Source organism: Miniopterus natalensis, chromosome 17 (genome assembly GCF_054644295.1).
Source record: "Miniopterus natalensis isolate mMinNat1 chromosome 17, mMinNat1.hap1, whole genome shotgun sequence".
Lineage (NCBI taxonomy): Eukaryota > Metazoa > Chordata > Mammalia > Chiroptera > Miniopteridae > Miniopterus > Miniopterus natalensis.
Window position 1 is genome coordinate 9,973,969 of NC_142097.1, and position 22,424 is coordinate 9,996,392.

Consider the following 22,424-nt stretch of genomic DNA (forward strand, 5'->3'; position numbering starts at 1 on the left):
TGGGCAGCCTGACCCCTGGGTCCTGTGACACACCTGTGCAGACATGTTGACAATGAGCACTGACCACTGGCTGGAGGGCAAGGACTGCAGAACACTCTGGGCAATGGAGGTTTTTCCAGTCCCCACAGGACCCACCAGCAGGACGGGATTCTGGTTGGCCACCAAGGCGCTCACCAGGTGGTTGTAACGAACTGTGTCGACAGTGGGCACCATGATCTTATAGAAGGGGGAACTAGGGAGGAAGAGGAATTGTGTCTCAAGGGTCATTGGCCCACTCCTTTCTAATTCCCCCTTCATTCTTCCCCCCAGTGTTTATCTTCCTCTGGCATCATCACTCTCCAATCACCAACCCTGCCTCCTGTGGGACCTGGGGATCAGGGCTTCTCCTTAAGATCCTGTCCCATTTCCCCTCCATCCCACTTCCTATACTCAAGACTCATCTCTGCTCCAGGGTCCACCTCTCCTTTCTATAGCTCACTTTTGCTTTTAGGCCCCAGCTCTCTCGCCACATCTCCCACCAACCACAGCTCCAAGTCTGAACCACCCCCAAGTCTGGACCACCCCCAAGGCCTGTCTCTCACTTTGAAGGGTAGCGCCAGCTCTTAGGGAGCTTATCCTCAAATGATGTCCAACTCCTCATCTTGGGGTCCACAAAATACTCATATACCGTGTCCTAAAGAAGGAATGTGTGTCAGGTTACAAGCCTTCCTTTAGCTCTCCCCTGCCCAGAAAAAATGCTCACAAACCACTGGTGAAAGAAAGGGAGCTGGGCTAGCAGGCTGAAACTCAAGAAGAGTCTGAGGATCAGGGATACTGGTGGGTTCTGGAAAAATAGGACCTCAGGTTTGGGGGCCCTGACCTTATTAGGAAAAGAGCCCTCAATCTCTCGGAGGTAACTGTCGATCTTCTTGCGGCCTTCCTCATCCACAGAGGCACACACAGACCAGATCATGCTGAACACAAATGTCATCTCTACCATGGAGATATAGTTTTCACCATCAGCTGGGTTCACCTGGATGGAAAAAGTGAAGAGGAAATACCCTAAATCTATAGGAGATGGAGGGATCTACTTTGGCAGATCATTACAAAGGCTTAGAGTTTTCCTCCCTTCCTGGTTCTGTTTGGGAAACCACATGGGTGTAGATAAACCTAAATCTAAAACATTTAAATAACCCTGAAATTCCTTGTAGTCCAGTAGTGGCCCTGAGTTTCTTCTCTAAGTTATAAAGACACGGCAGGGACCCGGCCACACCATGTCTACCCTGATGAAATGCCCACAGGTCTCAAGGAAACAGGTCAAGGATTGTCTGCAGTGACTTCTTTGTAACTGCAAAAAGTTGGAGATGACCTAAACGTCCACCAGTAGAGGAATGGAAAAATAAAATGTCCTGTTCTACCATGGATTTGTCTATAGCAGTTAAAAGTAATGAAATTAATCTACATGTAGCAGTATAGAGCTCAAAAACATATTGTTGATTTAATAAGCATATTGCAAGTGTGGTATTTAGCATGATACATTTTTTCAATACCACATTTTCTATGAATACCTATGGGCTTGTATGTAAATGTGTATTTTTTAAAGGCCTAGAATGACACATACAAACACACTACAGTAGTTACTTTTGTGGAGAAGGGAGTAGACTAGGACTGGGAAGGTGGAGGCAATCAAAAACAACTTTAGCTTTATATGAAAAATTGTAATTTTTGAAAAGAAAACTAGATTCAATTGTTACTTGTGTGATTAAAATTTTAAATGTACCAACTTAAGAGCAGAAATAGCATATTTAGAACTCATGCTCTCAACCCCCAACCCAGAGGGCATGTGCAGATGCTGCTCTTTGACAGGGTGTATGGAGCATGTGAGGCTGGGCAAACTCCACTGAGCTCCTTGGGGAAAATGGACAACAGACAGCTAACTTGACATCTGTATCATCTCTAACCTATTTTGTGAAACAACCACAGGCCCATGGGTGGGAGCTCTTGAGGATGGGTTCTAAATTAAAATACTACTTAATACTGCAAGTAATCTGATACACAGGATGCTGTTCAATCCAGAATATTGAACTTGGTCTTAGAATAATCCTCAATCCTCAAAATAAGGTGGGAAATTGTGTTGAGACTTTCTCATCTACCATAGTCCATCTAGAATCTTTAGTGTGTCCTTCCAGCTCACCTCAACACGCAACACATCTCACCATCCCCCTCTTGGGGTCTCTGCTACACTGCAGAGGGTCTGCATGAAAACACCACCTCCACCCTTCCTTGCCCCACAGGGACTGACTCGTGTCCCCGTGTTTTTGTGAAGCCCATTCTCTTTACCTAGGATGCCCTCCTTCCTTTGTTCTGTTCACCAGTGTTGTTCTCCCCCCCCCCCCCCCGGCTCAGCCCCTCCCTGGAAGGTCCTCCTCAGCACCTGAGAGCCACTGGCACTATATTATTGTCTTCTTCCTATATGTTACCTTGAAAGTTCACCTACATAGTTTTTTTTTTAATCTATATAGTTTTAAGTTACATTAATTGTATCAGGAATGACATGTACTGTTATAGATTTTTAATTGATTATATAACTTTATATTAATAGTTTAATTATCTGGCAATGTCTTTAAAACCAATAAAAACAGTTTTGGGGAAGTGATTTAACCTCAACAGAAAAACATACAATTTTGCCCTTACTACACAATTCTAAACTAAACAAAAATTTTTCTTACATATCAATTAATCTGGAAATTTCTAAAACCCCTCATCAAATTAGGTTGGGTGCTCCTTCCAGCAGAGCCAGTATCCCAAGACTTAATATTTATTTTTTGAAAGGATAGAGAAATGAGGAACCACATGAGCTATCCTCATGTCCCAAAGTATAAGGAAGAAATTATAGAGAGACCCATCATGTACAATGTCCAATTTAGAGATCTTAGTTTGGCCTTCCAGTGTTCACTTGTGCACATGTGCCTGTGCGCGCACACACATACACACGTGCGTGCACCCTTTACTACATCCAAGGTGGGTGTAGCCTTCCCTTGTTGTCTGTTCTGCTCAAACCAGGTGTTCGCATTCTGCCTCAGAATGCCATTTCCCTGAAGGTGTCCCAGGAAGTCATGAGCCCTTCCTGCCTGGCCCTGCTCTGGTCCCTCTTACCCCATTCTCTGGAGTGGCCAGGGCCGAGTACAGCTTGCAGAGGGAGATGATCCCACTGTATTCGGGTAGAGGCACCAGTTCATTGCAGTTGTCCTTCTTGAAGGTCAGCATCTTGTTGATAAATTTTTCGAACATCCGTTGGAGCGGCTCTATCTCAATCTGGAGTTGAATATGAAGGGCTCTTTACTCATTCTTATGTCCCGTAGGCCATGCTGATTACCCCCCCTCCCCTGCCGATTCCCTTCCTACCTTTGGCCTCTTCTCTAGCCATGACTGAACATAGGGCTTCCAGCCCAGATCAGCATAGTCACTGTACACCATCCCACAGCGAGACACGGTGGCTGGAGAGGCCACTGCCAAGTTCTCCACTTCAAACAGGAGAGACACCTAAGGATATACTTTGTCACAACCTTGCCTTTCGCTGCTCCCCGCCCAGAACTCTGAGGCCCCAAGATGACTCTATCAAGTGCCAACTGTGGCACGATGAATAAAGATCTAAGATTTACAAATGATTTGCTTAAAGAAATGAGGCTTATTCAAGGTTATTTTTATATAAAAAAAAATCACTCTCTCGCTCACACTGAGTGGGTGGAAAAGGGTGGGCTTTACAGCCCATGAATTCATGATCCCAGGTGCATAGTGAAGGTCCTCCCTCCTATGTCAGTGGAAATGGACATGAGGAGGGCTCCCACAGTGCTTCCTGGTACACAAGGTTCTTTTCTATACAACTGCTCTCCACAGCCACGGTAGACAGGCACTTCAATCGCAGGTCCCCATGAACCCAGGCGACCTCCTCCTCAGCTCTCTCCTACAGAACTTCCTCTCCTGCTCTTCCCCTTAGCCCTGCCCCATGCCCTCAGTTCCCACTTCTACAGGGCCTCGGCAGTCAGGGCAGCCCTGTACCTGCTCAGGCATTGCGATACGCTCCCCATTGATGAGGGTCAGCACTTTGTTATCATCCATGACCGAGTTCATGCTCTCAATCCACAGTGTGTCCACAGGGCCATCAAAAATGATCCACTTCTCATCCGGCTTCTCATCTTGGTAGAAGGTAGATAGTGAAGAAACCAGAGCGTTCTCACCTAGGGCCCTCCACGCTCATCTCCTTGTTGATGCAAGCCGATGCTTCTCTGTACCTCAGCATTCTCCAAGCAGTTTTCTCCCAAACTGAGCTTTCTAATCCCAGCATGCCTGCCCCCATAGGAGATTTGGGCATCTGCTCTCCCCACCCCATGATCCTTTGGGTACCTGCACATGCCATCCGCATGACGCTGGATAGGATTCCATCCGTCCACTCATTAGAGTTAAGGTCATATTCCCCATACAGCTCCCCTAGGGACAATGCCTTAGGGTTCAAAGGGAACTCCTAAAAATGACACAGGAAAGGGTTTTGAGCTGCTGGCAGACACAAATCCCAAGATCTCCCAGGGATCTGCACTTGCCCTTTCTCTCACCTCTCCCAGGCCTCCTTGGACCCAGGCGCTGCCTCCTAGCCCAGCCTGCCCTCTCTGACCCCATGTATCCCTGTCCCCAGCCTCCACCGTCTTCCTGCTTCTCAAGTCTCTACCAGTGACTTCACAGTGCCAACCCTTACTCTAACGATGTTGAAGTTGGGGTCTCCAGTACGGCACAAGGAGGTCAAGGAGGACTGAAGAATCCGCCACGAGGTAGTCTTGCCACTGCCCGTACAGCCCACGATCATGGTGGAGTGGCGGGAGCTCTTGGTTTCATACAACTGGATGACTTTGGTGAGGGTGAACGTTGTGGTCTGCAGGCCCCTATCGCGAATCTCATGTTCAATGGTCTCCCGCAGCTGAGAGAAGGTGAAACACAGGAAGTTGAAAAGAAAGAAAGAGGACTGCAGAGGACTTTCAAATCTCTCCAAGACCTTGGAGGGTGATGTTCAAACTGTGAAAAATGGCACCAGGACCTTGCACTCTGGCAACTGTTCATTTCCTGGGAAGCTGACTGCAGAGTTAAGAGACTGGGCTCTGGAGTCAGCTTTCAGCCATGTGAACATGTCCTTCTCTGAGTTTCTGTTTCCTTATCTGTTAAATAGGAGTCGTGGTGATACTTCTCTCATAAGGTTGTTGTATTAGATAAAATAGTCTACATAAAACACAATGTCTAGCCTGGCCAGCGTAGCTTAGGGGTTGAGCATTGACCTCGTATCCAGGCGATCAGGGTTCGATTCCTGGTCAGGGCACATGCCCAGGTTGTGAGCTCGATCCCCAGTATGGGACATGCAGGAGGCAGCTGGTCAATGACTCTCAACATGGCTGTTTCTATCTCTCCCTCTCCCTCTCCCTTCCTCTCTCTGAAATCAATAAAGATATATTTTTAAAAAACACAAACAAAAAAAACGCAATGTCTGCCCTGGCTAGTGTGACTCAACGGTTAGAGTGTCGGCCTCTGCTCCAAAGGGTCTTGGGTTCGATTCCCTGTCAAGGGCATGTACCTGGGTTGCAGGTTTGATCCCTGGCCCTGGTCGAGGCATGTGTGAGAGGAAACCAGGCGATGTGTCTCTCTCGCATCAATGTTTCTCTCTCTCTCTCCCCCTCTCTCTCCCTTCCACTCTCTCTAAAAATCAATGAAAAAAAAAACATCCTCAGGTGAGGATTAAAAACAACAGCACAATGTGACATGTGCTATACACATTTTTTTCTAATATTATTCAACAAATACTTTTTAAGCCTCTATAGTATATGCCAAGCAGTATGTTGGGTGTTGAGAATAGAGTAGAGGTCATCCTCCTACAGAGCTCACAGTCTGGTGGGAGAACCAGACATTAAACAAATCATCACCTAAGTTAAAACTGTTTATAGCCCTGGCTGGTGCAGTTCAGTTGGTTGGGCATAACTCCGCACACCAAACAGTTGGGGGTTTGATTCCCAGTCAAGGGCACATGTCCAGTTTGTGTGCTCGATCCCCTGTAGGGGGCTTGCAGGAGACAACTAATCGATGGTTGCTCTCACATCAATATTCCTCTCTCTTCCTCTAAGTAAATTACCCCAGAATAAAGTCTGTTATATTCTTCAGAGTTGCCTGCTTCATTTGTTGATCTTAAGATACCTTCTCCTTGCGGTGACCATTACACCTTTGCTCCACTGTCAGATACGCATGTGCATGTTTAACATCATGCCGCAAGTTTAAGATGTCGCATTTTCTTTTTATTCAGTTTAAAATATTTTCATCCTGGCCAGGTGGCTCAGTTATTTGGGGCATTGTCCTGTACACCAAAAGGTTGCGGGTTTGATCCCCAGTCGGGGCACGTAAGGGAGGCAACCAATCAATATTTCTCTCTCACATGGATCTTCCTCTCTCTCTCTCAATACCTTACTCTCTCTCTAAAATCCAGAATTAAAAAAAATTTTTGCCCTGGCCAGTTTGGTTCAGTGGTTAGAGCATCAGCCCACAGACCAAAGGATCACAGGTTTGATTCCCAGCTCCCCTTTGGGGGGCGTGCAGGAGGCAATCAATCAATGTGTCTCTCTCACATTGATGTTTCTCTCTCTTCCTCCTTCCCTTCCACTCTCTCTCTTAAAAAAAAAAAAAAAAGAAAAAAAAAAGATCAATGGAAAAAATGTCCTCTGGTGAGGATTAACAACAACAAACATTCTAATTTCTTCTTTGACACATGAGTTATTTAGAATTGTATTTTCTGACTTCCAAGCATTTGGGCTTTTAAAATTATATTTTGTTTTTGATCCCTAGTTTAATTCTCTTGTGGCCAGAGATCATGCTCTGTATAATTTTCAGTCATTTGAAACACATGAGACCTATACTTAATAAATCAGCACATGGTAGATTTTGGTAAACGTTCCATGCACACTTGAGGAGAATATGCAACTGTAATTGTTGCATGTAATATTCTATATGTGTCACAGCAAATCTGTTAAAAGCATTCCAATCTGTATCTTTATGGACTTTTTGATCAGCTTGCTTTATCAATTTCTGAGAGAAGTATATCAAGATTTCTCATAAGGGTTGTGGTTTTATCTATTTCTCCTTTTAGTTGTCAATCTTGTTTTATTTATTTGTGCATACAAATTTAGAATTGTTATATCTTTTGGGACATGGACCCTTATGTCATTATGAAATGTCCCCTTTTCCCTTTACTATTCTTGTTGCCAGAAAGTCAACTTTGCCTGATTATCAGTAGAGTTATGATTGTGATCAGATAATGTTTTGAATAAATTCTTTTGAAGTTTTTGAGGCAGATTTATGGCCTTTTACATGGTCAACCTTCCTAAATATTCTATGTGTGCTTGAAAGAAATTATTCTTCTTCAATTATTGAAAGCAACTGCTATAGATGCTTACTAAATCAAGATTGTGTTGCTCGAGTCTTCTACATCCTAACTGATTTTTAGTCTGCTTGGTCTGTTAGTTACTGAAAGATGTTAAAGATCTCCACTACAATGCTAGATTTGTCTCTTTCTCCTTATAATTCTGCAAAATTTTGCCCCTATTTATTTTGAGGCTATAGTATTAGGTGCCTCTAAATTTAGAACTGTTTTTATCTCCCTGGTAAATTGAACCTTTTATTATTAAGCGACCCTCTTTATTTCTAGTAATGCTTTTTGCCTTAAAATCTGTTGTCTGATATTGCTACCTGCGCCTTCTTTTGATTAGTATTTGCCTGATATATCTTTTTCTATTCTTTGATTCTCAACCCTCTGTCTTTATGTTTTAAGTGTGTCTCTTATAAACAGTATTAAAGGTTAGTATAACACTGTGTACTATTCAATGTATGATTATTTTCCTTTTCCTGAACAACTTTTCTGTTTTCCTTAGAGGCTAGTAGTTGCTGTTTTTTGTTTGCTTAGTTTTTAATATACTGATCTCTAATTCAGCTTCAAACTCTGTTAACTAAATCTCTCAAAACATGTAGTCACATTAGGCATGAACTTCTTCCTTCAAAAGCCCTCCTGAAGCACTCAGATTTACTCCAGTCTAGACGGGCTTCTCTCTGTCAGGTGTCATCTTGTGTCCTTTATTTTCCTTTCTTGGTACACTGCTGCATTTTGGCAGAGGATGCTTTCTAGTAGCTTTCTGACAAGGCATATATTCAAGGTAATATATTTTGAGAGCCTGCATGTCTGAAATCTCTCTTACCTAGCCTCCTATGTGACAGGCTGGCTGGGAATAGAATCTGAGGTTGAAAAGAATTCCCTTCAAAACAGAGTTGAAGGCTGCTCCATTGTTTATAGATTCAATATTACTACTGAAAAGTCCTTGATCTTTTGCATGTTTCCTCTGTTCTCCGCCTTCCCCCCCCCCCACCCCCGCCCGAAGCCTGTAAAGTCTTCTCCTTGTCCCTGTGTTTTAAAATTTCACAGTGATGGGCCTTGGTAGGGATTTATTTTATCCACTGTGTCACACATCTGTGGATCCTTTCATTTTGGAAACTTAGGTCCTTCGGTCCCGGGGGTCCTTCTTATATTGTTTCACTATCAATCCTGCCCCCCTCCTCCACTTTCTCTGTTCGTACTTTTTGCAACTCCTATTATGTGGCTGTTGTCCTTCCTGACTGACTCTTGAATCTTACCTCTTTTCCCCTTTGTCTGCTCTATTTTCTGGAATATTTCTTTTTTAATAGTATTTCATGGTGACAGTATCTTAATCTTATCTCTGAGACTACGATTATTTTTTTTAACTTTTCTTTTCTCTGCACTATTTTCTCCTATTTGCTTTTTCCTACTTTTTTTGGTTGCTTTCTTGTTAGAGGGTTTCCTCCAATGTGTGGTGGCCCCTGCTTCTCTGCTCAGATATAAGGGTGAAGAGCTAAAAACTGAATGGAAGCCCTGAGTGTGAGTGGGGTTAGAGACTGTGAGTATCCCTGTAGATGATTTATCTAGGACTTTCATTGGGAAATTACTATTCTCAATGTTTTGGTCATTCCTCTTAGGCTAGACAGATTCCCCAGAGAAAACTCTTCCAATTTCCTGTCTAGTTGCCAATATTCTGGGAGTTGAGAGATGAAAGAAGACAGTGTCAGCAATCAATGTGTAAACATTCACTTAATTCTCCCCCCTTTTTTTAAATCCTCACCCAAGGACATGTGTTTATTAATTTTTAAAGAGAGAAACATCATCATGAGAGAGAAACATTGATTGGTTGCCTCCTGTTCATGCCCTGACCAGAGACTGAACCGGCAACCTAGGTATGTGCCCTGATCAGGACTCGAACCCAAAACCTTTTGGTGTACAGGACAATGCTCCAACCAACTGAGCCACCCAGCCAGGGAAATTCTCATTTTTAATAGGGTTTACTCATGCCCTGAACTATACCTGGTGTCCTCAAGTCCAGAGACCTACTATTTTACTCTTTAGTCTTCGGCCAAAGTGGCAGAGGCATAGTCATCTGGGGTGACAGAGAAGGGAAGAGCTAAAGATCTTGCAAGACAGTTTGCCTCCAAATCTTCTTACTTTAGCTATACCTACTTACAGAGGTAGCTAATGCCATAGATGCTTAGCCTTTTGAGGCTTGCCTCTCAGTTTTCCCCACTTCCAGCCCTCTTAGGTTTGCTAAGTAAGTCACAACTTATTCATTTGTTTCTCTAAAATTCTTATTCCATTTCTTCCATCCTCTCCATCCTTTTAGATACAGATGCCTTATTTTTAAAAATCTCTTTAGAGTATTATTGTGGATTTTCAAAAGGTAACAACATTGTTTTTAATCCACCTTCTTTATCTGGAAATACTCTATATATTGAGCTGTTTTAAATTTCAATTATAATATTTTTTTATTTATAGAAATTCTATTGGCTCTTTTTCAAATCTACTTAGTTTAGAAGTGTTTCGTTCCTAGTTCATAGTTTCAAGCTTTCAGTTTCTTTCTTTGAACACATTAAACATAGTTATTTTTAAATTCTGTGCTTGATCATTTCCAATATCTGAAGTCTTAGGGGATTTGACTCTGCTGTTCTGTTGCTCTTCTGCTTTCCACTCATAGCATCTTGTTCCCTTGTGTGTTTTGTGACTTTTGACCAGAAGCTGTGTATTTTCTTGAATTTCTATCTTGAATTTTTATGATAATTCTTTGAGGTTTAACTTGAAATTTCTTCCTCCAGAAATAATTTTCATTTGCTTCTGCCAGTCACCTGGGGGAAGCTAACAATCTAGAACTACTTAAAATTAAGTTTTGAGTTTGAGATTTTCAGGATTACGCAGTAGAATAAATTACGACCATAAACCACCTAAGGGCTGACTTGTAGTGAGGAAATCTCAAAAATTTTAACCCCTCCTCCCATCATCTGTCAAAACAAGCAAGTTTCTTTACCCTATGGACCCTTTTCAATGGTGCGCTTCCCATTTTCCCATTAACTAAGGGTGTTTTCCCTCACAGACTGAAGTTTATGCAGGACTGCGTTTTCTATTATACCTCCAAACTTGGGCTACTTTATCTCCTTTCCCCAGTACCTTAAATTCAACAAAAATTTTCAGAAAGCCAGGTTTTACACTCATTTATCTCCCCGCTTTTATTTCCCCTCCCCATCCCAGAATTCTTTTTCTTTCCAGCTTCACAATGCATTAAAAAATATGTATTTTTATCCAGCATTTTAGTGCTTTCAATGGAAAGGATAATTCAGGGCACCTAAACTACCGCTGCCAGAAAAGGAAATTTCTGTACTTTCTAAAATCATCCTCCATCATCCCTTCCATTCCACTGCTCTCACTATCAAACAGTTCCTAGCAGTCTCTCCTCAAAACTCCCTAAATGAGGAGAGAAGTAGAGTCAGGAGAGGGCAGATGGGTATAGAGAAAGTAGAAAGGCCAGTGGATTAGAGATCTCAATGAAGTCAAAGAAACAAGGAGTGCAAGTACTTCAGCCAGTAAGTTAGGGGGTTGGGGGGAAGTAGAGAGTTGTGGTGAGAGAGCAGAATGTTTGAGTATATCCTATTATAGACACAGAAGCCCAAAGAGAGCAACTGTCTTGCCCAAAGTCACAGCTCATGAATGGCAGAACAAGGCCTGGGAACCAAGTGTCGTGTTTCCAGATCTACATTCACATATAAGGTCAGGAAGAGTATTAAGGAACAAATACCTTGCCATAATCAATGACAGGCAGCTCAATGCCGGGGAAGAGATCTTGCACGATGGCATTGAATAATGGCACGTCGACCGAAGTTAGCTTGGCAATGTTCATATCTCTCATTGAGAGCAGCAAAATCTAGGTGAGAAAAGACAAAGACCCAGGCTGGAGGAGTTAGGGCCTAGGCACCCACTGGGCCCTTCTTCTCCAAAGGGTGAGGGGCAAGAGTAAGAACAATGGATATAGCTGAGCTAGTCTTTAAAAATATGACAGGTACAACTCAGGCAACACAGGGGACAGGAAGAAAGGTGGGAACCCCAATATGGGGAAAGAAGGGATCTGAAAAACTTTAGTGAAGGCACATAGGACCAGTGACAACAGAGGTTAAAGTCAAGAGCTGTGTCCTTGATCTACCTCTTCATCAGATAGATCTGGCTGCAGGCGGCGCTTCTTGCCCGCATAGCGCAGAAGGGAGGTGAGGGCACGTAGGCCAAAGTCATAATGGTCCTGTCTGGAGAGCTGCTGCACAGCCAGGGAGTAAAGTGTGTACACCTTCTTGGCCAGAGTCTGGGGAATGAAAACAGAAAGGGAAACAACTTATCTCTCTACAAACTCCTCTGCTTCAGTTAAGGAAAGTTACAGATACAAGAAGCTAGGTCCCAGGACTTGAAGCAGCTGGGAGGTGCTCTGTGGACAATTCTAATAAGAAGACCTTGTCAATCGCACCATCATGGACTTCTGACATCATTATACTTCTGCCTCCATATCCAACTGACAGTACATTCCTTATAGGATAAACTGACTGTGAGGCCTTCATGGAGTTCCTCAATCCAGAGAATAATCATGGAAAGAAAAGAAAATAATTGGAAAAAAGAGATTATCGGAATACCTTGCAGTTGCCAAAGCCCTCCCCAAAGAGAATGATTTCTGCAATAAGAGTTGAATCAGGCACCACCATGGCAATTGGACGAAACATGGATTTAAGATTATCAGGAAGCTCTGTGCGACCAGCATAGCCTGGGAAACAGAGCCATTTGTTTAGAATCACATTTGCTTCCAAAAGGCTTATTTCCCAATCAATCCCATTTTACCCTATCCTAGCTCCATCCCTAACTTCCTTCCCAACTCCAACTCCAAGATCTCTTCCATTCCCATCTGGGCCCTGGTCCCTCCCATACCAGTCTGCTCAGCTTTCCTATCTTGGGCCTTCCCTTACTTTCTGCATGGCCTTATGCCAAACTCAAATCACAGAGCTGCCAATTTCCCATCTTCCCAAGTTCTGTGTATAATGCCAGTCCTAGTAGAAAGCACAGTTGCTTCTCTGATTCTTTCAGTACTGAAATTCTGCTCTGTTTTCTCCTAGATCTTCTACCAGAGCTATTCCTAGGGAACAGTAATGAGAGACCCTTGTGCCTGCATTTTGGGGGGATTCTCTCATTCTCAAAAGGGATTGCAGGTAGAACAGAATTCTGGGAACTAGCCCAATGGGAGAAGATAGTTAAGCACTTTCAAAGCTTAGGGCTACATATACAGGCTGGGGCAAAAGTAGGTGTATAGTTGTTCATATGGAAAATAATACAGTAATTAATAAATAGTAATACAAGAATAAACTCTGTGTTTCGCGTATACTCACAACTGCAAAACCTACTTTTGCCTCACACTCTATACACGGAGCAGTTATTAATACCTTTAAGGAGAGCAGTAAGACTGCCTCCCCTTCTCCCAGGAGCCTTATGTTTATTCTTCACTCATACATTGCTGTCTTTAGCCATATTTCACTTGGCTAAATACACTGGCCTGGCAGCGGGAAGGGAAGGACACATTTGTTTGCCCTCGATACCCAGTTCTCCCTCTGCCCCCAGAGCCCCATCTACTCCCTGGCTCTTACCAGGATTCATGGTGATAAAGATCCCACAGGACCACACCAGGTTAATTTCAAAGCCCTCAAAATAGAAGCGGGTGAGGCTGGCAGCCAGAGCGGATAGGATTGACAGGATCTGCTGGGCCACCACTGACAGCACCTCAATGTTGATGCGGTTAAACTCATCAAAGCAGCCCCAGGCACCTGTCTGTAGGGTGGGAGACAGATTCACTGGCAGTAGGAGAAATATCCCAGGTTGGGAGAAACTAGAAAGTATGACTAACATAGCCCTGCCTGAAGTGTTTTGATAGGTGAGGTGACCTCCAAAATGTAGGGACGGGGGCCAGATGTGGGCAGTGGGAACCCAGCATAGCACTGTTGTAGTTTCTGGCCAGAACTCTCTATCAGATAGGGACAATCTTGGGGAATGCTTAAAAAGGTGTGAGTTGTAAAGATACTAGGGAAGAGAACTTGTGACCACTGAGTGCCTACACTATGCACCAGTTTACGTGCATTAACTTACTTAATCCTTACAAAATCTGATTTTGCAAATAAGCAAAGTGCAGTTCAGGATGGTGTAGAGACTAACCAACTTGAAGAACTAACTGAGGGGATGCAACATTTTAAGTTATAAAGCACTGAGCCAGATTTGGGTTCCAGCTGCTTTTCTGGGACTAAAGATATTTAAGGGGCCTCTGGGACAGGGTGGCAGGATGCTGACCTGGGCGAGGCCTGAGTACATTCGGCCCATGGACTTATAGTCCAGGCCCTCGGAACAGTTGACCACGATGACATATAGGCCAAGGGCCTTGCCCAGGTCCTTGACGGTCTCCGTCTTTCCCGTGCCTGCTGGACCTTTGGGGGAGCCCCCTCGATGCAGGTGCAATGCTGTGGTCAGTGTCATGTAACACCTGAGAATTGAGGACTCAAGTCAGACTCCTAAAAGCCTTCACTCAACATTCACTACCCTACCACAACCACCTAATTCATCCCACACGGCTGACCTGTCTGTGAGGGGGGTAATGACAAGCCGGCCAGTGTTACCCAAGTACTCGTAACCATACTGGAATTGTGTGTTGGTCTGGCGGATTACACAGTCATCGAGATCCTGGAGAAACAGGGCAGAGGAAGAGAAAGGTGGGCTTAGAGGAAGAGTTAGAGCTGGGCAATGACTGAGAGTAGGGCTGGAGATGGCAAGGAGGTCACAGTTAGAAAATGAGGGGTTACATTTAGAGCTAGGAGGAAGAAAGAGTTTGTGGCCAAAATAGAAAATGGGTTCCTATTGCATGTCCACCCCAATCCATTGCGGCAGCTGCCTAGAGTTTTGACACCCATAGTGAACACCAACTGGAGAATGGTTTGCCATTCCTGATTTAAGAGACTTTTGATAGAGTTAAGAACTGGATTAGGGCACTGTAATAGGACTAAGGCTTGGATTAGAATATTCTTGTATTTAGAGACTATGAAATATTAATTGGGTTTAGGGTGCAAGAGTAGGGATCTGGCCCATCTGCACCTTCTCCCAGTATAAACGCAGTTGGCTGAGCCAGTCAAAAGAACTGACATCCATGAGGCCACTCTTATAAAGCTTCTCCAACACATCTCGGGCATGAACTTCTATGGTCACCAGAGCCACAATTTTAAGCCGCATGATCTTGGTCAAGTTGCCCCTGATAGCTTCTGAATACTTATTCAGTATTGACACCTGTAGAATGAGGTGGTAGGGAAGAGAGCAGATGGATCAACACGACCAAAGTCAATCCCACCTCATCCCAGCCTAAAACAACCTGCAACCCCCAATGCTAATCCTAACCCCACTATAACTCCAGACCCCCAATATCAGCATAGGAAAACATACTTCTATTCCACCAGAACTTTCCTCACTGGACTTCTCCCCTAAAGCACCCTCACTCCGACCCTTTCCCACCAGCTAGTCTCTAATTCTGACTCCCCCCCACTAGGCCTATCCTGTACTTGTAGGGTCCCCACCTGCTTCTTTTTCATGACCTTGAGGATCTTCTTGTCTCCCCGCTCCTTAGCTGTCAACAGGCATTTGGTGACATCAGCCGTCCACTGGATCTGACTGGCAGTGATCACCATCTAAGGCATGTACAGAGGTTGTATTCCAAAGCCCTGTCTCTGGCCACCCACACGGCCCAGCTCCCAAACCCCAGCTTCTCCCAGGGCCAGGTGTTACACCTCTCTCAATATGCTAATCTGCTCTGAAGGATGGGGTACATGCCTAAAGTCAGGAGCTAAGGGTCTGGCATGCAGGGCTCCAGGACCACAGTCCAGAGCGGTGGGGCTAGAAACCAGCATTTTCACACTCAAGACTGTCTTCAACTTTGCCGCTCCCTTTCAGTGCTATCTTTCTTGTTCCCTCGTATCTATTGACCCCAGCTCACCTGGCCAGCCCACTCCTTCACCCATTTGTCCCGCTTGTTAAGAAACTTCTTGAGGGCCAGGCGGCAGTTCCGGAGAAGGTCTCGAAGGGTTACTCTCATGGCCCGCTCCACATCACCAAGCCAGGACTGAGGAGAGGTGAGAGAACAGGATGGCCTGGCCTCAGAGCCAGAGACAAAAGTCCCGAGGGGGAAGGTGCTTAGGAAACAGAACTGCAGGGCACGGAACCAAGATAAAAGTAGGACCTGGGCAGTATCTGACTTGGGGCCCTGCAGGATATGGAAGCCAGAAGGCAGATTTTCAGGTTCATGGTAGAGGTTACAGTTTTCAGGAATGGCCAGTGGGAGGGCAAAAAGTGATTAATGTCTCTTCACAGAGATGTTCTCTCCTCACAGAGCCAAACAAACTTCCTAATAGGAAAAAGAATCAGCTTGATTTTTAGACCTTCGCCACAACTCACCTCCACAGGCCCATCTAAAAGTACCGAGTGGAGGAAATCAACATACTCGCCATCACCCGAGAACATTCCCACAGCTTCCCATTTGCTGCTGGGTCCCCCAACCTGTAGAAACAAGAAACTATTAATGGCCTGGCCTGCTTACTGCTAGTATCTGCCTAGATGGTGTCTGAGCTCTGTGAGAGTAATTTCTGCTCCTCTCCCCTCCCACAATATTACCAATTCTAAAAAGTTCTATCCCACATAATCCAAAATCATTAATATATCTCCCCTCCCATTGGGAGGCATTGTCTCCTTCAAGGCCTTGAATACCTTGACCTCAGCATCCTTTCCCTGCCCTTAATTCCATCATATCCAATTCTATTGACCTTTTGCATTCTCAGCAATTTAATGTTGTCAAAGCATTTTTTGAGGTGTGGCTGCACAGCCTCTGGGTTTCGAGACTGGCCCAGAATCTCCAGGAGGTCATCATTGGACAGGAAATAGAAGCGGGGGAAAATATGGCGCTTGGTCTCTAAATACATATCCAGAGATTTCTGAATATCTTCCAGGATTGTGTTCATTTCTATCAATGTGTCCAGGAGGCCTGGGAAGAAAAGCAATAAATGACATTTGATGACCCTTTTACCACTGCCCTGAGTAGATATGGAGTCTCCAACTATATCTACCTTGCCAACTCTTGGATTGGAGTACAGTTTGGCATAATTGTTCTAGGAAGTAGAGAAGTGTCCCCAATCAATCCATCATGCTTATCCCGTTCTCTTCATTAATTCATTATTAAGTGTTCATTATACACTATCATACATGCCATACATTATACATTATTATACACCACATATGATTCCATTAATATAACTACATCTCCCCTTACTCTTTGGGACAGTTCCATTCCACCAAAGAACTGGGACTCTACCAGTCACCCCAAGAGTATGAAAATTCGAGACTGTTCTACACATACATAATCCAACAATTTAAATCGTTAGACTCAAATACATATCACACGCACACAATAAAAGAGGCCTGCGACCACTGGAGTTGTCAGTGTCCCTTGTGATGTAGTGAAAGAGCACTAGATTGGAATTGGCACAAAATATTCAAAGTGATAAAAAGCAAAGGTCTACAACCAAGATTACCCAGAAAGGCCATCATTTAAAATCAAAGGAGGGATAAAGAGCTTCTCAGATAAGAAAAAGCTGAAGGAGCTCATCACCATCAAAGCAGTACTACAAGAAATGTTAAAGGGACTTCTTTAAGGAGAAGTGGAAAAAGAAAAAATATTAGTAAGATCATAACGCCCCCCAAAAATCATCACTGACAAAGGCAAACACATAATAAAAGTCGTAGATTAACCAACACTAAAGCTAATATAAAGGTTAAAAGGCAAAAGTAGAAAGATTATGTGTAATCACAAAAGTAAATTAAGGGATACATACAAACACACACACACAAGTAGTAAAAAAAAAAAATGACAAGAACATAAAAGTGGAGGGATTGAGTAAAACGTAGTGATTTTAGAACGTGTTCAAAATTAAGCGACCATCAACTTAAAATAGATGGCTATAAACATGATAACCACAAACCAAAAATCTATAAGAGATATACAAGAAATAAAGAGAAAGGAATCCACTGAAATAAAGAGAAAGGAATCTACAGAGAGTTATCAACATACAAGAGAACAAGAGAATAAGAGAGAAACAGAGAAGAACTACAAAGACAATCAGAAAACAATTAATAAAATGACAATAACTATATAACTATCAATAGTTACTTCAAATGCAAATGGATTAAGTGCTCCAATCAAAAGCCAAATTGATAAAGAAGTGTGGTACATATGTACAATGGAATATTACTTGGCGATAAAAAGAATAAAATCTTAACCATTTGCAACAACATGAATGGACCTAGAGGGTATTATGCTAAGTGAAATAAGTCAGACAGAGAAAGACACATACCATATGATTTCACTTGTATGTGGAATCTAAAAAACAAAATAAGAGAACAAACAAAACAGAAACAAACTCATATACCATATGATCTCACTTATATGTGAAATCTAATGAAGAAAATAAACTGAGGAACAAAATAGAAACAGAGGCATGGATACATGGAAAAGACTGACAGCTGTCAGAGAGGAGGTAGGAGGGGGTACTGGATAAAAGAGTTGAAGGGATTAGACAAAGAACATATATTCATAATTCATAGACACAGACAACAGTGTGGTGATGGCCAGAGGGAAGGGGGAACGGGGGCTGGGTGGAGTTGGGCAAGAGGTGTGGATAGAGACATCTGTAATAGTGTCAATAATAAAAATAAAGGGGAAAAAAACTAAAACTGAAATAAAAAACACCTCATAGATACAGAGAACAAACTGATGATTGCCAGATGGGAGGAGTATTGGGAGGCTGGGTGAAAAAGTTGAAAGAATTAAGATGCACAAATTGGCAGTTACAATATAGTCACAGGATGTAAAGTACAGCTTAGGGAACATAGTCAATAATGTTGTAATAACTATAAATGGTGTCAGGTGGGTGCAACACCAACCGGGGAATCACTTCATAAGTTATATAAATGTCTAACCACTATGCTGTACACCTGAAACCAATATAATATTGAATGTCAACTGTTATTTAAAAAAATTTTTTTTAATTTTAATGCACGTTGTCACTCAACGTTACATAATCTAATACTTACATTTTATCAGAATAATTAAAATTATGTGGAAGTTTTTATGTGTATACTCAAGATTCTTGGGAAAAGGAAGAATTGTTAGATTTACCCTAAGCAATATAAAAAAGTCCTCCACACGTCCTGACAAAACTCTCTCCTCAGGATACCCACTCTAGGTGCCTATCATCAAACCTGATTTCCTGATTCTTTAGCCCAATCTACTGCAATCAACCAGGTCTCACTATGTTTACATCTCTCCCCTATCCCATACCAAAGTATCCAGTTAATCTGATAAACTAATTAAAGTCAATATGGTGGATTAGAGGTGGAAGTGGAAGAGGGTATGGGGGGATAAATGGTGATGGGGGAAAAATAAAATAAAATACAGGAAAAAAATAATATAGTCAATGTAATAATAACAGTAGCTAAGAGTAACCAAGGGCTTAGTGCCATTTAATGTGTAAGTGCTTTATTTACATGATCTCATTTACCTGCATTATCTCATTAGATGAGTCAGAGAGAGAAGAGTGTGTCCTCAGTCAGGGCTTCCTGAGGCACAGTGCTATTAATTGAGCACTAACTTTACTCCAGACCCTATACTCAGTGTTACATACTCCTTTATAATCCTTGTAAATCCTGAGAAATAGCTATCATTAACCCTCCTGCTACAGGGGGGGAAAGCTGTAGTATGGAGGAAGCAAGCTACCCAAGAGCATACAATTAGTAAAGCATAAATCAGATTCTGAACTCGAGTCTGTCTGATTCTATATCCCATTCTCTTAACCACATTGTACTCCACTCAATATTTATTGAATTTAATTTACTGAACTATTACTTAATGCTTAGAGGAGCATTAGAGGTGACGGTATGACAGCCAGGTATGACAGTCACCTTTCAATAAATGAACCATGTGGCCATGACTTCACATATATATAACCCAACTGAGGCTATGGCAGGGCAAGAGGTCAAGGAGTTCAGACCTGGATAGTGGGTGCTCCGGAGAGCATTGCTGTCCTTGTTCATCCGGTCCATGATGGATTTCCACTTGCCATTGACCTGGTCAAATAAGGCTGATTCATTGGGCAGCTGCTTACGGATGTCCTCTCCTAGGAAGATATTCTGAAGGGCCAAGAATTGGGGTGAGAAGCTGTTTCTCATATACTCCCTACTCTGCCCCCGGCTCCCAGACCATGGATGATAGTTGAGTAGAAGTTAAGGAGCATTAGCCCTAGCCAGTTTGACTCAGGGGCTAAAGCGTCAGCCTGCAGACTGGAGGGTCTCGCGTTCGATTTTGGTCAAGGGCACGTACCTAAGTTGCAGGCTCAATCCCCGGCCCTGGTCGGGGAGCCTGCAGGAGGCAACCAATCAGTGTGTCTCTTTCACATCAATGTTTATCTCTCTCTCTCCCCCCCCTCCCTCCCTCCCTTCCACTCTCTCTTTAAAAGCAATGCGAAAAGTATCCTCAGGTGAGGATTAAAAAAAAGTAAAAAGAAACAGACTAAAAAGTTAGTAATGTATTTTTAAAAAAAAGATAAGGAGCATGAGAATCAAAGGGCCAGAGATGCCAGATATCTGGGTCCACGCAAGAGAAATGGAGAAAGAACAGGACTTTTCAGGGAGGGAATTGATGATGAGAGGTAACAACTAATGCTTGGGTCCTGAACGAAGAATAGCTTTAGAGGTGGGGAAATGAAGCTGAAAACAGGCAAATATTTAGGTCCTATGCAAATAAAGGAGTAAAAACGGGATGTAGAAAGAGCTCAGGCACTGAATGCTGACCTCTAGGTACATCCACTGACGCTGTACCACGAGCACCGTCTCAATAACTTCCAAAATGAGGGACAGGCAGCGTTCCCAGTAGTCCACATCCTTCTCAAAGGCCTTGACAAAACGAGATGCCTTCATGGTAGACAGAGCCACCTGGTTATCTTCCAGCGCTTGGAATACTTCCTCTGTACCTCTGGGGAGGAAGGCTTCAAGATTATGTTCCTTCCCCATTTACCAATCCTTGGTCCCCACTCCGCAGCCCAGGTCACACAGCCCTCCCCCCTCCTCGCTCCCTGAGGCCCTCTCTACCTGAGTCGGTGATGGCCCTTATCCTTATAGGGTACTATGTCTAGCTGAATCACATCCCAAGTCTTGGCAATGTTTTGTAATGCCTGTGGGAAGAAATCGGGGGACAGAACAATCAGATATTTAATCCCCAAGGGGAACAGAAGCTGCAAGAAGACATCAGATGATAAAAAGCTGGGAGTCTTTGCTCCACGCTTAGGAAGTGGGGGAGTATGGGAGAGGATTCTGTCATACCAACTCTATTGCCAGTTCTTTGGTTGCTGAGGCAGAGATCTCCCCAATCTTCTCCACATGGTGATCCATCCCAAGCTCCACAATCTGCTCCAGGGTGAAGCTTTCAGATTCCTGATCAAACTCCCTTTGGATCTCATCTCTGACCTGATCCCAGTGCCTGCAGCCAGGGACAAAAGGTCAGTTGAGGAGGCTGGACACCAAGGCCTACTGGAAAGTATTAGCGTCACTCCTTGGGCTTTCTCCCATTGGGATATTATGATTCTTGTATTTATTTATTCATGATTCCACACCTTTTTACTAAATAGGCTCTAAAATGCAACTTAGGCACTGTGGGGAATACAGAGATTGAGGTGCTGGTTCTCTGGAGAGGCAGTTAAGATGGATTACTACAGGTTTATCATAGATTATGTACCAGGCTACGTGCTCTATGTGAAACATCTCACTTAATTTTCACAACCACTCTATAAATGATGAATTATTGTCATTCCATTAATATATGAAGAAACTGAGGCTTAGAGAGGTTAAATAACTTAAGCAAATAAAGTGGGATAGTTTATACTTAACCACATAATACTCAATGGTGAAACATTGCCAAAAACATTACACTAGAGGCAACGCAAAAGAAGTAAAATTATTTTCTCCTAAAGGGATAGATAATTAATTATTAAAACACCATTTGTAAGATAGTTTATTCTATCCTCAGTGGTTTCAAAGGACCCTTCTATCATATAATAAATTCCAGATACATTAAAAAAGTTAAACTTGAAAAACAAAATTATAAAGAATTAGAAAAAAGTTGGAAAGAATGCATTTATAACTCTGGGGTAGAGGAGGTCTTAAATAAGCACAGGAGCAAAAACCATAAAGGAAGAAAGTTATTGCCCTGGCCAGTGTAGCTCAGTTGGTTGGCATCGTTCCATGCACCAAAAGGCTGCTGATTCAATTCCCGGTCAAGGGCACGTGCCTGGGTTGCAGGCTCAGTCCCCTGTAGGTGTCATGTAGGAGGCAGCCAATGGCTCTCACATTGACGTTTCTCTCTCTCCCTCTCCCTTCCTCTCTCTCTAATAATCAATAAACTATTTTTAAAAAAGAACTTTTTATAACAGAATGCATAAAGCTTAGCTGTGACAGACAACATAAAGTGAGAGGAGACAGAAGGGGAAGGACGCAGAGAAGGAACCAGGAAGACAGGGAACCCAGGACAGTGGGAGAAACAGAGGACTATGGCAGGCTCTAGTGAAGGCTTCTTCCAGACGTGTGTTTGTGGAAAGAGGGGCACAGAGAGCTATGATCACCATGGAGGGAACAACTAAAAGGACCAATGACAGCACAGGCCTGAGGGTCGCCCCAGGAGCAGAGGAGCAGGCTCACCTCTCTCTAAGGGCAGGGTTTCGCAGGTCTGAGATGAGAGGCATGGTCCTCTTGAACTGCTCAATTTTTGATCGAGTGGTTTCAATAATTTCCCAGTTTCGGTCCTGAACAAAAGTGGGAAGCATCAGAAGAGCTGGTAATCTTCCCCACACAGTTCCCCTTCCTCCATTGGCTTATGTTCTGCCTC

General features: G+C 43.3%; 1 protein-coding gene across 1 annotated transcript in view; it reads right to left on the reverse strand.

The window, feature by feature from the left end:
- DNAH2 (dynein axonemal heavy chain 2) overlaps window positions 1-22,424 on the reverse strand; it is a 101,578-nt gene that overhangs the window by 34,115 nt on the left and 45,039 nt on the right. The window contains exons 25-48 of the mRNA XM_087825883.1: window positions 22,238-22,341; window positions 20,867-21,023; window positions 20,636-20,718; window positions 20,339-20,519; window positions 19,540-19,678; window positions 16,261-16,478; window positions 15,896-15,997; window positions 15,438-15,563; window positions 15,022-15,132; window positions 14,549-14,737; window positions 14,037-14,140; window positions 13,754-13,943; window positions 13,060-13,240; window positions 12,061-12,188; window positions 11,586-11,738; window positions 11,184-11,309; window positions 4,730-4,948; window positions 4,384-4,501; window positions 4,039-4,175; window positions 3,385-3,522; window positions 3,136-3,294; window positions 860-1,012; window positions 582-673; window positions 34-232 (exon numbers count right to left, since the gene is read on the reverse strand). Of these exons, the coding sequence (XP_087682009.1) occupies window positions 34-232; window positions 582-673; window positions 860-1,012; window positions 3,136-3,294; window positions 3,385-3,522; window positions 4,039-4,175; window positions 4,384-4,501; window positions 4,730-4,948; window positions 11,184-11,309; window positions 11,586-11,738; window positions 12,061-12,188; window positions 13,060-13,240; window positions 13,754-13,943; window positions 14,037-14,140; window positions 14,549-14,737; window positions 15,022-15,132; window positions 15,438-15,563; window positions 15,896-15,997; window positions 16,261-16,478; window positions 19,540-19,678; window positions 20,339-20,519; window positions 20,636-20,718; window positions 20,867-21,023; window positions 22,238-22,341 (3,507 nt within the window). The remainder of the gene's footprint in view (window positions 1-33; window positions 233-581; window positions 674-859; window positions 1,013-3,135; window positions 3,295-3,384; window positions 3,523-4,038; window positions 4,176-4,383; window positions 4,502-4,729; window positions 4,949-11,183; window positions 11,310-11,585; window positions 11,739-12,060; window positions 12,189-13,059; window positions 13,241-13,753; window positions 13,944-14,036; window positions 14,141-14,548; window positions 14,738-15,021; window positions 15,133-15,437; window positions 15,564-15,895; window positions 15,998-16,260; window positions 16,479-19,539; window positions 19,679-20,338; window positions 20,520-20,635; window positions 20,719-20,866; window positions 21,024-22,237; window positions 22,342-22,424) is intronic.